This window comes from Ostrinia nubilalis, chromosome 1, assembly GCF_963855985.1.
Source record: "Ostrinia nubilalis chromosome 1, ilOstNubi1.1, whole genome shotgun sequence".
Lineage (NCBI taxonomy): Eukaryota > Metazoa > Arthropoda > Insecta > Lepidoptera > Crambidae > Ostrinia > Ostrinia nubilalis.
The window spans coordinates 2,001,575-2,014,378 of NC_087088.1; the positions used below are offsets into that span (position 1 = coordinate 2,001,575).

Genomic DNA, 12,804 nt, shown 5'->3' on the forward strand with positions numbered 1-12,804 from the left:
AATGAAACGGGTTTTTATTGGGTTTTTACCCTCATGTGGGTTTTTACCCGGGTGGAAACCCATCTCTACCCACGACAAGCTGCCTTTCCGTTCCATGCTAAATGGCGCTGCTGCCAGCCTTTTAAATCGGTACTGAAAATTTGACAAAGTTAAATGGTAACGGAATCTTAAATAGTTGATAACGTTATTTTATGGGCGTCACTATTATAACCTCAAAATGTGACGTTTGACTTTGACAAATGTTCACAATTCGCGCAACGGCTAAGAACAAATACAAAAATTAAAAAACAAATAAATAAATTTAAAAAATACCCCTAAAGTGTTTTGAAAATGCCATTAGAAGTGCAAGGTACGTTCGTGTCTCAAAAAATTAACAAAATTCGATGGATCCCGGAAGAGTACGAAGAAACGAAGTGTTTCTTCACCGGCAGTTGGGATGATGAGGCAAACTCTATAAAAGTTTGGACCCTTGAGAGTCCTCATGAAGATGAAGAGATAGAATATCCTCGGGCGTTATCTGAATTCCCTGTGGATGGTGATGTCACAGAAATAAAGTTCACGGAAAAGAACAAAATTGTTGTCTCAACATCGAACGGCGACGTGCGTCTACTGGAAATTAGCCCCTATGAGAAACAGACTCCGTTGCGGGAAATACATTCATGGACAAAACTACATAACTTTGGGTGAGTAGATAGATAATGTTACAAATTCCTTAGCTTTAACTAAACAATGCATGTGTGAATGATTTTTCCAGTTTTTTTTATAGAATACATTAGAACAGGTGTAATTCTAAGACCTCTCTAATTTTTACTTAACAAATTACATTGTGACAAATCACTGACTTGAAGTCATTTATCCTAAACCCTAAAGAGTGTAGGGTTTCTTCATTAGTTTCAAAATGTTGACCTTAGATACATCTTTTGTTTATTTTTGATACTGATACTGATTTGATATTAATTTCCAATGTGGGACTAAGTTTTTACTGTTTTACATTATAGGACAGACCTTTGCTCATGTACCTCTCTTGATGCTATTGATGGTGACATAGTCACAATTGGCGAAGACGGCAACATTAACATACTGAATGGCAGACGAGGGGAAACTACTCGAACTATTACTGGTGCTGATAGCTGTTCCTTGCATTCTGTTTGTTTCTTCAAACATAGTGAGGTAATTTCTACAATACTTTTCTTCACTTTTTGAAATTGATTTTAATGACTTTGTGAAACTAACAGTTGTTCCATTTTACTATTTTTAGATTATAACCGGTAATGTAAGAGGCCACATGAAAATCTGGGATCTCCGAACTAACAACAACAAGCCAGCTGCATCATTTTTGCTTGCTGGAGATGAAATGGCAGCCACATGCATTTTGAATCATCCCACTCAGCCTCACATAGTTCTAGCAGGTAGTGAGTCAGGATCTCTAGCCATTTGGGACCTGCGTGTGAACTCATTTCCAACGTCACTGCTCAATGCACATGCTGCTGGCGTCACAGAAATGCATTTCCATCCAGAAAACCCACAAAAGCTTTTAACTTGTTCTGTGTCTGGTGAGATTTGGGATTGGAACATGGAAGCTATGACAAAGAGCTCCAAAGGACCAGACAACCAAGTTACGAACTGGATGCCATTAGAAGATAAGAATGCAATGATGGTCAACTCCCTCATGCCTACATTGCACAAAGCCATCAATACCCTCCACTGTGATAAAGGTAAGGTAATCTGTGGGGCAGATAATGAAGCCATCTATCTCATTAAAAACTTCAAATACTAGTTTTTGGGTAAAATAAAAAATGTGATTTGTAATAATATGCATTTTATTTTAATTATTTAATAATATGGAAGTAAATACACTTACGAAATATCATTATACTTTATTAATAATACACCAAGTCAGTCTTTGCTTGCCTAGTCAAAGTATTGGTAAAATATTTTACAAAACGAAAGCTATTTAGAAAAACATATTTACATTAAATACAAAGAATACATGGAATTCTGATTGTGGAGACTTATAATTTTAAATATTTTATTGCAATATAAGGCACCATGTTATAAATCCATAACAACCATTACATTGCCAAAGTGGTAACTTTTGTATACAAACCAAACGATTCAATGGCACCACACCTTCTCTTTTACACAAACAAATTCGTGAATTTAAGGACAATTTCGCTTAGGCTCAGCCACCACACAGAAATATCAATATAACACTAAATTAAGGAATATGATGAATATTTGGCATCTCATTCACATTTTGTATACCACACTAAATGCGTTAACTACAAGATTAACACGGAGTATATGTATAATTGTTATCATTAAATAATATTTATCATATCACTCAATTGCAACATTGTTCATATAACTTTAAGCACAGCACAACTTGACTGAAACATAACTCATAACTAGGTACACTGTCTCTGACACTTGTGGCTTCAGGCCTCATGTCTCCTCTTGGTTTCCACACGAAGCTAACACGCAGGAATAACTGTGGCGAATAATACAGTCATTGTCTTCCAAAGTACACAACAACGATACTGCATGTAGCTTGTATAATATTACTCCACCTGCATGTTATCTTCATGCATTCTATTGACCAATGGATGCCAGTGACCACGGACATGCACTGCATTATATCTACGTATATTCTAGTATTCGTAACTAATTATTCACAATAATATATTTGATCTTATAATAATTTAGCAATAGTTATTTGCGTAATCCTACATGATGCAATTCTTGCATCTTTGTTTTATTATCAAATATACAGCCATAAAACATTTTGGCTGGTAATTTTCCATGCGGAAAATCCAAAAACAAAGCATATTTGCTGGAATTTTAACGCGACGAACAAACGATATGCATAGTGTCATATCCGTGGCCCATCTGTGGGGGCATTAGGCTCAAGTGTGGTGGTTCCGCCGGTGTGGCGGGGGTTTCCGCTGCGCTGCTGTGAGCAGCGATGCTGGAACCGTCCAGAGCTGCTCGCACCAGCGCATGAGCGCTTCAGTCACGTGGCAGCTGTTGGCCGCGGTGGCGAGCTGCGTCTCCAGGCTGTCTGATGCTTTGATCAGTAGGCTGGAAAGGAAATACAAGTTAGTGTTTCGATAAATCACACTTGTTTACGATTGCTAAATGAGACACATGCAATAAACTTGACTACAGATATGATCATGTAGCCCAATTTTAATGACTACAGTAACGCTTTTGAACTTGTTCAAGTGCGTTTTAATTTCAGTATATCGCCAACTACGAGAATGTGCGAACTTGACGAAGACAGTATAGATAGACTCAAGTAAGTGTCAATAGTTCAGCTTTCAAAGAGGTGTTCTTCAGTGTAGTATTCTGGTAAAAATGTCTACGTTAAGCTCGATCATCATCTTAACTAAAAATGGGTGTTCCTCAGGGAAGTCTCCTATGCCCAGTACTGTTTCATATAGGAAACTAGTCTCGCCTGAGCAAGTTTTAGCTTTGAAAAGGTGTTCCTCAGGGTTTTCTCCTGGGACCTATTGTTAATACTGTTGAACTTGTCCCACCTGGGCGGGAAGAGCGCGGGCGCGATGATCATGGCGACGTTGTGCTCAGTTATCTTGTTGGTTTTATTTTAACACAAGTGTTCCTCAGGGTTGTATACTGGGGCCTATATTGTTTTATATGTAGTGTTCTCACCTGGGCGGGAAGAGCGCGGGCGCGATGATCATGGCGACGTTGTGCTCGGTCATCTTGTTGGTGTGGTGGTGCGCGACGATGTGGCGCACGAGGCGCAGTAGTTCGCGCAGGGTAGCACGCTGCTCCGCCGGCAGGAGAAGCACCAGCAGGTTCAACGCGCGGCCCTGCGTCGTGCCTGACAACGCTGTAATTACAAACAACGTTAAAGAGGTATTTCGTACTCGTAATTTCAAAGCACATTTTTAAGATAACACAATCGTTCTGGCTGTTTTGAATAGTGGTGTCCGACCCCTTATTTAATCTTTATTTAGTTTCGTGAGACCTATGCTGTTATTTAGAATCGTGCGGTGTATAAAAGGAAGCTCAACAGTGCGAGACAGCACCTTTAGAGTTAGACATAACATTTATCTTCTTCTACAAGTTGGGGGGTTTCGTGGGGCACGCCGGTTGCCTTCGTATTCATGTCATCTGACTCAGACAGAAAATTAAATACATACACCAACTTGACCTCTTGCCGTATCATTAGTCTTGGTATAGTCTGGTCTGTGAGCACGTAGAATTTTGTCCAATGACCCTAAGCTACCCATCCTTATCGCTCGCGCGTAATTATATTGCTGTCGCGACTGTGCTACGGGCGCCCGCAGTGAGTGTGACCGGGCTTTAGTCATTTGCAATGGCGACACTCACCATAAGTGTGGTAGAATAGTCTCATGAGCTCCTGCGTAAGCGGCGGCTGCGGCAGGTCCCTCATCAGCCGCTTGAACACAGCTGCTATATCGTGGCTGCTGGCTCGGCTTAGAGCGGCTTCTACGAGCTCGCGCTGCCCGTACCATTCGCGCTCGATCAGCTGGCAGAGGCTCTCGATCTGGAAGATAGAATTCAAATTAGTCTCTTGTTGGGTCATTTTCAAATATTTTACATAAACTTGTAGATCCTGGCTACACTAGAGTTGTGGTGGGAGCGAGAGGTGGAAATATTCCCGTAAACTAAACTTGCTTGATTTGCAATGGTACCGTCTGGTGAGCTCTACCCACCCATATCCTAGGACAAATGATGAAAGACTTCACTGATTGGGTTTTTATGTGCAATCAAGCTACACAGGAGTTACAGCCGTTCGAACTAGATGTAGGCATAACAACTCCCGTACATTCTGCTTCATCATCATCATTTCAGCTACAGGACGTCCACTGCTGAACATAAGTAGGCCTCCCCCAATGACTTCCACATCGCACGGTTGGTAGCGGTCTGCATCCAGCGCCTTCCTGCTACCTTTATCAGGTCGTCGGTCCACCTTTTGGGTGGACGTCCCACGCTGCTTATAATCCTGATTACAGGAGGTGCAGTGAAATCGAGAGGTTATTAGCAGTGAAGTGAAGTTTGTCGGCCGTTTGGTGTAGTGGTTCAGAACGGACTAGTTACTATGCCGAGAGGTCCCGGGTTCGATTCCCGGCCGGGCAGAAATTGAAATGATGAATGTTAATATCTGTGACGGGTCTGGGTGTGACTATGTATAATATTTATGTATTTAAAAAAAAAAGTATATAAGTAGTATATCCGTTAAGCTAGCACCCATAACACAAGCATTAAGTTGCTTACTTTGGGGCTAGCTGGCGCTGTGTGAAATTGTCCAAAGATTATTTATTTATAGTGAAGCTAAAAATCCTTTCAAGGAGTTGTCTTGTAAATAGTCTTACCTTTTGCTTGTTCCCTGGCACGCGCAGCAGTCCCTCGTCGGCGGTGCGCGCGCGCAAGGCGGCTGATAGAGCGCGCAGCACGCTGGGCACGCACGACCACGTGTCCTCCCACAGGATCATGTCCTTGCGCACCAGCGTCTCTAGGGACACGCCGAATACGTTGCCCTCTGGAGGGGAGAGAGGGAGATTAAAAGGCGTTGAAAAGAGGATGAGGCATGTTAGAAGAAGAGCTTAAGACGGTCTTTTGGACCGTCTTAAGCTCTTAAAAGGCAGTCTTCTATTTCTATCGTGATTGTTGGTCTTGAATATCTGATGTCAACCCTGATTTCAGGCTTAATAAGTCTAAAATGGCTCAATCAAGCCATCGGTATATAAAATGGCTCAAGCCGGCCGATATTGAGAAAATCATGTTTCTTTTCGGAACATCACGTCCTATTTATTTCTTTGTTCCCAGTCTTAGTAGGTACCAATTTACACTTTTTTGCATTATGAATGAGTGTCCCACAACCTGAACTGAGTCTCAGTCGTCATAGAGTCGATAGTCTCTAGAACATCTAAGTTAAGAAAATTCAATTTTCTAGCACTGGCTTAGCTACCCAGAACGAAAAGAACATCTTCCTAGACAAGCTATCTCTTTGTTAATCATTTGAGAAACTAAGAAGACTTTAACAATACTCCTACTCACCCTCCTTCCTTTTCTTCTTCGGAGGCTTCCTCTTATGGAAGGGCAGCGAGTAGCGGTCGAACAGCGCCGTCAGTTCCAGCCACAGCAGCGGCGGCAGCCGCTTCAACTGCGGCTCTGGGAGGCTCTCAATGTCCACGCAGCTGTCTTCTTCGGGCCATTCCTGAGAATTTAGACCACTTTAGCACCCTTCTTCCAAACACACTTCCATTAGGACGGTTTGCAGTCAGTTGGATGTTACAATCTGGAATTCACGTGTAATTTTTTGTCTGACAAAAGCATATCCCTGTGCAGATAGCTGTTTTGTACTTAAATGTTTAACGCATGTTAGAGAACATTACCTACTAGACCTCAAACAACCATTATTATACTAGCTACACTTGAACGTTTTACAAGTAAGGCATTACTGCAGAAATCGAACCAATAACCTGTTATTGTGGCGTGGTACTTTAGTAGGACGTGAAACATCCAGCATTCGTGACATTTGAAATTCCGAAATCGTCTTTTTTCAGATTTTCGCTCCATAAAGCAATCACAAAATTGAATATCTTACTGATCTTACGAATATTTGCCTAGAGGGGCATATCAGGCGCCGTCAAAGTTATCTTCATAGGCTTAAAAGTCTATATCGACATGTTCCTTACTCCAGTACCCACCTCCTCTTGGTCGAGCATCTGCCGGTCGAGGTTGAACTTGTGCTCGAAGCTCAGCGGCTGCTGCGCGGACGCCGAGCTCTTGGCGCGGGACACCGCTGTGTGTTTGTTTCTGTGGAATACATTCGTTGGTAAATGGATCTATGTTTTCCAGTTATAAGGTCTATTATTATATTTCTTCTCGTTTCCATCACTGCAACTCCTGTGTACTTAGTGTGGTGGGAAGTTTCATCAACAAAAAACGCAATCAAAGAAGGTGGAGTTAGGCGCAAAAGAAATTATCAGAAAATAGGAGTTTGAAGTTGCACGCAACTGCAGTCAGATTTGGTCGAAAAATGGATAAGCTTGTAGGTCAGAAACTAGGCAAGAAAATACATGGATGATAAAAATACTTACATAAATGTATCATTGTCTTTTAAGATTGATCCGTTGATTCGTTCCTTGCCTATTCTCGGTCCCTGAACTGTTCCGTATCTTTGGTACCCCAAAAGCTCGATGCCCTCTGAAAGTAAAGGTTGAATATTATATTAGATTTTTTCAGGATTTCCTCCTAAGAAAGCTGTCTGTCAGCGAATCATAGATTTGCAAGAAGATTTCTGTAATAATGATCTTAAGCTGCACTAGTCTCGTCACTTTTTGATGCTTAAGAAAAGAAGGCTCGTCGTGAAATTATGTTCACATGAAATTGTTAATCCATTTCATCATCATCAGGTCATTCATTCACTTCTGCAGGAGAATGATCCTCACTAATTTGCATGGCAAAATTGAAAATTCGGCCAAACAATAAGTCCCATGCATGCTAGTTTCTAGTTTCGACCAGACCAAGGCCGCAACTAAGTGTTCGGTTAGCGAAAGTGCCCGGAAAGCTGTAGTCCGCGAGGAATGGCGCCGTATTGCGAGGAACGAAGAAGAAGAAAGTTATAGTCCTCACCAGTATTAGTAGCTATATCAGCCCAGTGCAGGTCGTTGGGCTTGAAGAGCTCGTGCATGGGCAGCGGCGGCGAGTGCGCCTGCGCCGGCGGTGATAAGCGCGCTCGGCGCCCCCCGGCCGGCGCCGACGGCGTGCGGGCTAGTGGTGCGTGCGCGCCGGCTGGCGGGAAGCTATCGCTGTAAGGAGATTGGTAAGTAACTAAAAAAATCCTTTAGTTAGGTAAGGAACACACCCGTCCACAGATCACAGAAATCTCTATGCACCCGTCGAACTTTTGTGTAGCGTAACGCATGGCATGGCATAATTACATTGAAAGCGTAGGTGAAATATTCAGCTTTCAGCCGAATAGCACGTAAATTCGGCTAATTTCATGGGCAACAAAACACAGCTATCATTTTAAGCTGAACTTTCAGTATCGTACTTTCACATAGCAGGCGTGTTCCTTTCCTAGCGCTTCATTTTGGGAGGACTCAAGCTCCGAAAGTCTTGGAGTCGATTCCCAGATGAATAACAAGAGTTAAAAAGGCGACTTAGATTTCGGAGATCAGTGCATGCTCTTGAAAGTTATGGTGCCACAACAAATCGGTTCGCACTTTATAATGACGTGGAAATCAGCACAATTTATTTGTGATCGTGAAATTAAACAAAAGACAAGGATGACTTTCATAGCGCAAGTTAATATTATCAGATACTCACACAAAGTCTGGTGGTGTGGCGGAGTCTGCCCACTCTGCGGGCGGGCTACCAGACCCACCGCTGGGCAGCGAGTCCAGAGAGTCGGGGGTCGCACTGCGAGACCTCGGTTCACTGCCACTCGAATTCTGAAACAAGAACAAAAAAAGGATTAAATTACAGCCACAGAAACCGAAAATCCCATAAACGAAGATTCTACAATAAATTCCTTGTCATGAACTAACTAACATTTTCATAATTGATCAAGTCACAAAAGAAAAATCCGTTCACTGGCTTTTTCCACCGGCAATTCTAGTTCTGAAATCGTTTATAAAAGAATTTGAAACTCACTTGGCTTTTATATTTATAATTTTTATACTTGAGGTTCCAATGATACGTGATAAACTCCATGAGTTTCATGGTTAGAAGTTTAAGGAAAGTTATAAGTAAACTTAAAACGTCCTGAAGCGTTCACGTCGCGAAAACTTGTGAGGAGCTTTGACAAAAATTGAAATTTAGGGCTGCACAAGTAATTAATTAAGGGTGATTAATATAACGAGCTATCTAATTGACCGCTTACTGATGGATCGAGAGAGTACTTAGGCGTGTTTTGTCCAAAACAAAACAATGAGATGTGTGCAATTTAAAATACCTAATTTAATTATTATGTTATGATGACGAGAAGTAGGTACTTATCCACACATAAGTATGTACTTAGTACCTATGCTAAGAGTGAGTCATAATTTGAGTTTATTGGCATCATTTATGTTTTTTTGTGTGAAACATGGATCGTATTTATTTTTGAATATTAATAAACGTAAGTAGTCCGGTATAGGAACGAACAATCCATACATCCGACTATGGTAATCAATCTACTATCTATAACAAAATCTTTATCTCTGCTTAGCATAACGTCTAGATTCCGTAACTTTCTTCGCCGCAGACAATTAATTTCCATACACATTTCACTGTCTCGACACGCGAGTGTTTAACACTTTCTCGATGAGAACATTTCTTTATCGATTGATTGCTATAATCGCTTACGGAACTCGATACATTGTTACAGAATCGAGCGTTTTCTTGTAGTAGAAAGCACGTGCCATTATCGATGTGGGAAACTTAAGAGCCGAGTGTGATCTAACGTTGAGTCTTTCACTCGACGGAGACGTATTTGTATTCCGATCTCAACTACAAAGAACTCCTAAATACCTAACTATTAAAATATTTGCAAAACCGTTTTAAATAGGTACATATTCGTTTTACGAATATCAACTCAATTGGCTCTATATTACAAAGAAACCTAAAAAACGAATATTCATTGTCCCACGTTTCATTGCGCAATGCTTAGAAAGCTTTTTAATGCAATAATTTTATAACTATTTTGATTAAAAAACTTTCTGATCGCTAATTATTGTATCCTTACGTAATAATTGCGATTAGATCGTTATAAATTGCTATAAATGTGTTCTTAGAAGCTAATGGATCTGATATGATGAATAAATTAGTTCTAAATATTTTAATGCACGCTTTTTTATAATGGTATTTAAACCTACATTATGTAATTATTTGGTCTACCATTTTCACATAAAATAACAATGAAGCGCATATTATTACCTATTATGACTATTAATGCATGGCATAATATTATTATTTTTATTACGTAGACCAAGTGCCAACTTAACTGCCATATTATTTTACTAATTTGTTAGGGTAATTACTTACTGTTATATTTGAAAACATTCTTACGGAATGAGAAACATGTAAAGTTTTACTGTAGATGTCGTGAAAATTTTCATTCTTTTCAACAGTAAAAATGTAGAGTTTTTTTATCTCTACCAACAGTGGGCCATACTTCCTTTGTGAGGTCGTGGGAATCCCAGCACCGACGTTCTATAAGGAAGCCCATTCCGGATCGAACACCGATCGGTTTCCTAATATATGACTTACACACTGGAAGCGATAAAGAAAAGTCATCTTTGACTTAATTTTATCTTAAAGAAGCTGCGAACTTTCGTATAAATATCAATAAATCTATTATTGAAACAGATAGAACCAACAACTAAATCCTGCTGTTTCGTTTAAAAACATTAATTTTCAGAAAAGTTTAGAATTCCAGAGAGTAGAGCTAATTTCAGGATCTATTCCCCAATATACAACGTCGTTACTCTACCGAAAAGAAAAAGGTTATTCATTTCTCGAAGGGTGCAATAATTACGTACCAACCTACTTACGAAGCTTTTATGTTATAGGTACTAAGATGTAGAGAAAGGCAATTTTTCATCTCATCTCCTGAAAGTTGTTTAGACTTTCTGTGAGTCTGTAAGCAGCTTGTCAATAACAATAAAGTATTTTTGAGTAAAATGATACAATTTATATCTTTCATCTCTTATCCGCTGCTGTGCACAGCGCGATTTTCCACGAACAGATCAATTAAGTAGGCGCGCGCGCACGCTCAGTTTTGCCCATATTAAGAGTTATTACCGCGCCTTCCGGCGTGGCGGCGCATTTTATGCACTCAGGGCTTTATGTGACAGCGATCTAGGACTTGTGTTTCTTTGATGACGTAGATACACTAGACAGTTCATCATTAATCTCTCAATATGGTAAAGATATCGAGGAGTTATTTTAAGACTTTACATCTAATAACAGTAGACCAAGTAGGTAATTAAATTTGAAATCACTTAAAAGAATTGTCTGCAGCTTTTTTCCAAGATCTTTCATAATGTTTTTTTGCTTGTTTTTAATAAGTTAAGCTTCACACGTTCTAATACCTACAATAGTAGAGTAGGTATGAAATTCAAATTATATCTATGGTTATTTTCATTAATTTCAACTTTCAACTATCTAAGCTAACTGGCAACAGCCAATGTGAAGGCAATAGTGCCTCTTCATTATTTAATTGTCTCAAAACATTTTGTGGCATACACATTCCAGAGCCATGTTCAAATAAGTTATTTTACGCACTATCTTAACAAAGCCTTTATCAAAACACAAAACCGGTATCCGGTTGACAATGAAGTCAATTTAATGTAATTTAAATTCACGTCTCGATATCAAATTATTATTCAAACGTTTCAAACAACTGTTTCGATACGATATTCGAGATAACAACTTCAGTGATTTTCCGAGAACACCTTATTGTCGGAACAAAATAAATTGCCTTTTGCGCATGATTCTAACACTTCTAAGTAAACGCGTAGATTTGTGTCTTATTGTTTAGTCTGTAGCAGTAAACGGTGCAATATTTAGTTCACCTGTTAAAGTTATTTATGTACTTATAATGCAACATTCGTTATAGATTTCGATTCGATAAAGATGCATAGGTGGTGTGCTGCTGTTTGTATGCTATTCGAAGACGTAGCGTAGAGCAGCGATTACGGTCTTGAATTAAAATCTGCATTTTTTTTTCTTAATCGCAGTAAATTGTCATTAAGGCAATGATAATTTAGGCTATTTACCTATTTACGATAGGTACGTCTACTCCTTGGTGAGTTTAGTGAGTCTTTAAACAGGCGTAGACATTGCTATTGTTTAGTGTAAGGGCTTGTCTTTTTGTTAATTCTCTACTTAATATAAAAGTTACATTGGCTTTTCTTACAATTACTATCTGCAAAACTGCTGAAGAGTTTGTCGGCAGTCGATCCCGTGCTACTGCGTAAATTTACAGAAAACTCAAAAACTTATTTAAGCTACGCTGTGCGAATAGTGCGATTAATTGTCTACTGAAGCTTAATCAACAATCCTATTGACGCTGAACAAAATGACAATCTTACTTTCGCAGGAACCTTTAAAAATTGACGTTATTTTTAAACTAATAAACATTAAGAAAGCAAATTGGCTCTTAGTAGGTAGGTACCTATTTCCTGATATTGTTAGTTTAGCACTAATTAAAACAAGTAACAAAACATTTACCTATTACCTATCGAGCATTAGCGTTAACAAACATTTAATTTATTTGTTTAATTTATCAATTAGTGATTTCAAAAAAACCGGCCAGATTAAGAAACCGCAAGGCGCCTGCGTTTAGGCTTAGTTAGCAGTTTCAAGTTATGAAACAATTAACTAGTCAATTAGAGGAAAAACGGGATTTACCTAGTGTAGGTACGTCAATGTCATAATACTTAAGTGCCGACTTTTCTTTCTGATAATCTTTGTTTGTTAAAGAAGGAAAGCACAGTTCTCTTGTTGAAAGAAGATTTACGTTTCCATTTTGCGCTCGACTATGACAGCGAAACAACTTCAATATACATCTCTGAAATCACATCCCCACCTTAGCAACGTGGTGAAGTAAACGCAGAGATGTATATTGAAATCGTTTCGCTGTCTTGGTTTTGCGGCGGAGGTGTGCTACAGACGTAAGATTGTAGTTACAAAAATGTTTAATATGCATATACGTATAGGTTTTTCAGGCAAATGCATTACCTACCTAGTACATAAATTACCTTCAATCATCGCCTAAATCTGTTAATGCCTGGGCTATGCAACCTCAACACGCAGCGG

General features: G+C 39.6%; 4 protein-coding genes across 4 annotated transcripts in view; 3 read left to right on the plus strand and 1 right to left on the minus strand.

Moving 5' to 3' along the window:
• The window catches only part of LOC135078003 (14 kDa phosphohistidine phosphatase-like), a 516,815-nt gene that overhangs the window by 351,339 nt on the left and 152,672 nt on the right, over window positions 1–12,804 (plus strand). The gene's annotated exons all lie outside the window — the stretch shown is intronic.
• LOC135077259 (unconventional prefoldin RPB5 interactor-like protein) overlaps window positions 1–12,804 on the plus strand; it is a 250,827-nt gene that overhangs the window by 26,499 nt on the left and 211,524 nt on the right. The gene's annotated exons all lie outside the window — the stretch shown is intronic.
• LOC135077600 (nucleoporin Nup43) lies at window positions 224–2,909 on the plus strand. Its single transcript, XM_063972188.1, has 3 exons — window positions 224–683; window positions 999–1,170; window positions 1,259–2,909. The coding sequence occupies exons 1-3, from the start codon at window positions 331–333 to the stop codon at window positions 1,775–1,777; spliced, it is 1,044 nt and encodes a 347-aa protein (XP_063828258.1). The 5' UTR covers window positions 224–330; the 3' UTR covers window positions 1,778–2,909.
• The window catches only part of LOC135076984 (rho GTPase-activating protein conundrum), a 127,730-nt gene continuing 118,594 nt past the window's right edge, over window positions 3,669–12,804 (minus strand). Inside the window, exons 5-12 of the mRNA XM_063971532.1 lie at window positions 8,329–8,453; window positions 7,633–7,808; window positions 7,098–7,203; window positions 6,705–6,813; window positions 6,052–6,211; window positions 5,367–5,533; window positions 4,360–4,537; window positions 3,669–3,856 (exon numbers count right to left, since the gene is read on the minus strand). Of these exons, the coding sequence (XP_063827602.1) occupies window positions 3,669–3,856; window positions 4,360–4,537; window positions 5,367–5,533; window positions 6,052–6,211; window positions 6,705–6,813; window positions 7,098–7,203; window positions 7,633–7,808; window positions 8,329–8,453 (1,209 nt within the window). The remainder of the gene's footprint in view (window positions 3,857–4,359; window positions 4,538–5,366; window positions 5,534–6,051; window positions 6,212–6,704; window positions 6,814–7,097; window positions 7,204–7,632; window positions 7,809–8,328; window positions 8,454–12,804) is intronic.

Excerpts from the sequence above, each read along its gene's own strand:
- LOC135077600 (XM_063972188.1), top strand. The coding sequence starts at position 331 with ATGCCATTAGAAGTGCAAGGTACGTTCGTGTCTCAAAAAATTAACAAA. Across the intron at positions 684-998 it reads ACAAAACTACATAACTTTGG|GACAGACCTTTGCTCATGTA; the intron begins GTGAGTAGATAG and ends TTTACATTATAG. Across the intron at positions 1,171-1,258 it reads GTTTCTTCAAACATAGTGAG|ATTATAACCGGTAATGTAAG; the intron begins GTAATTTCTACA and ends TACTATTTTTAG.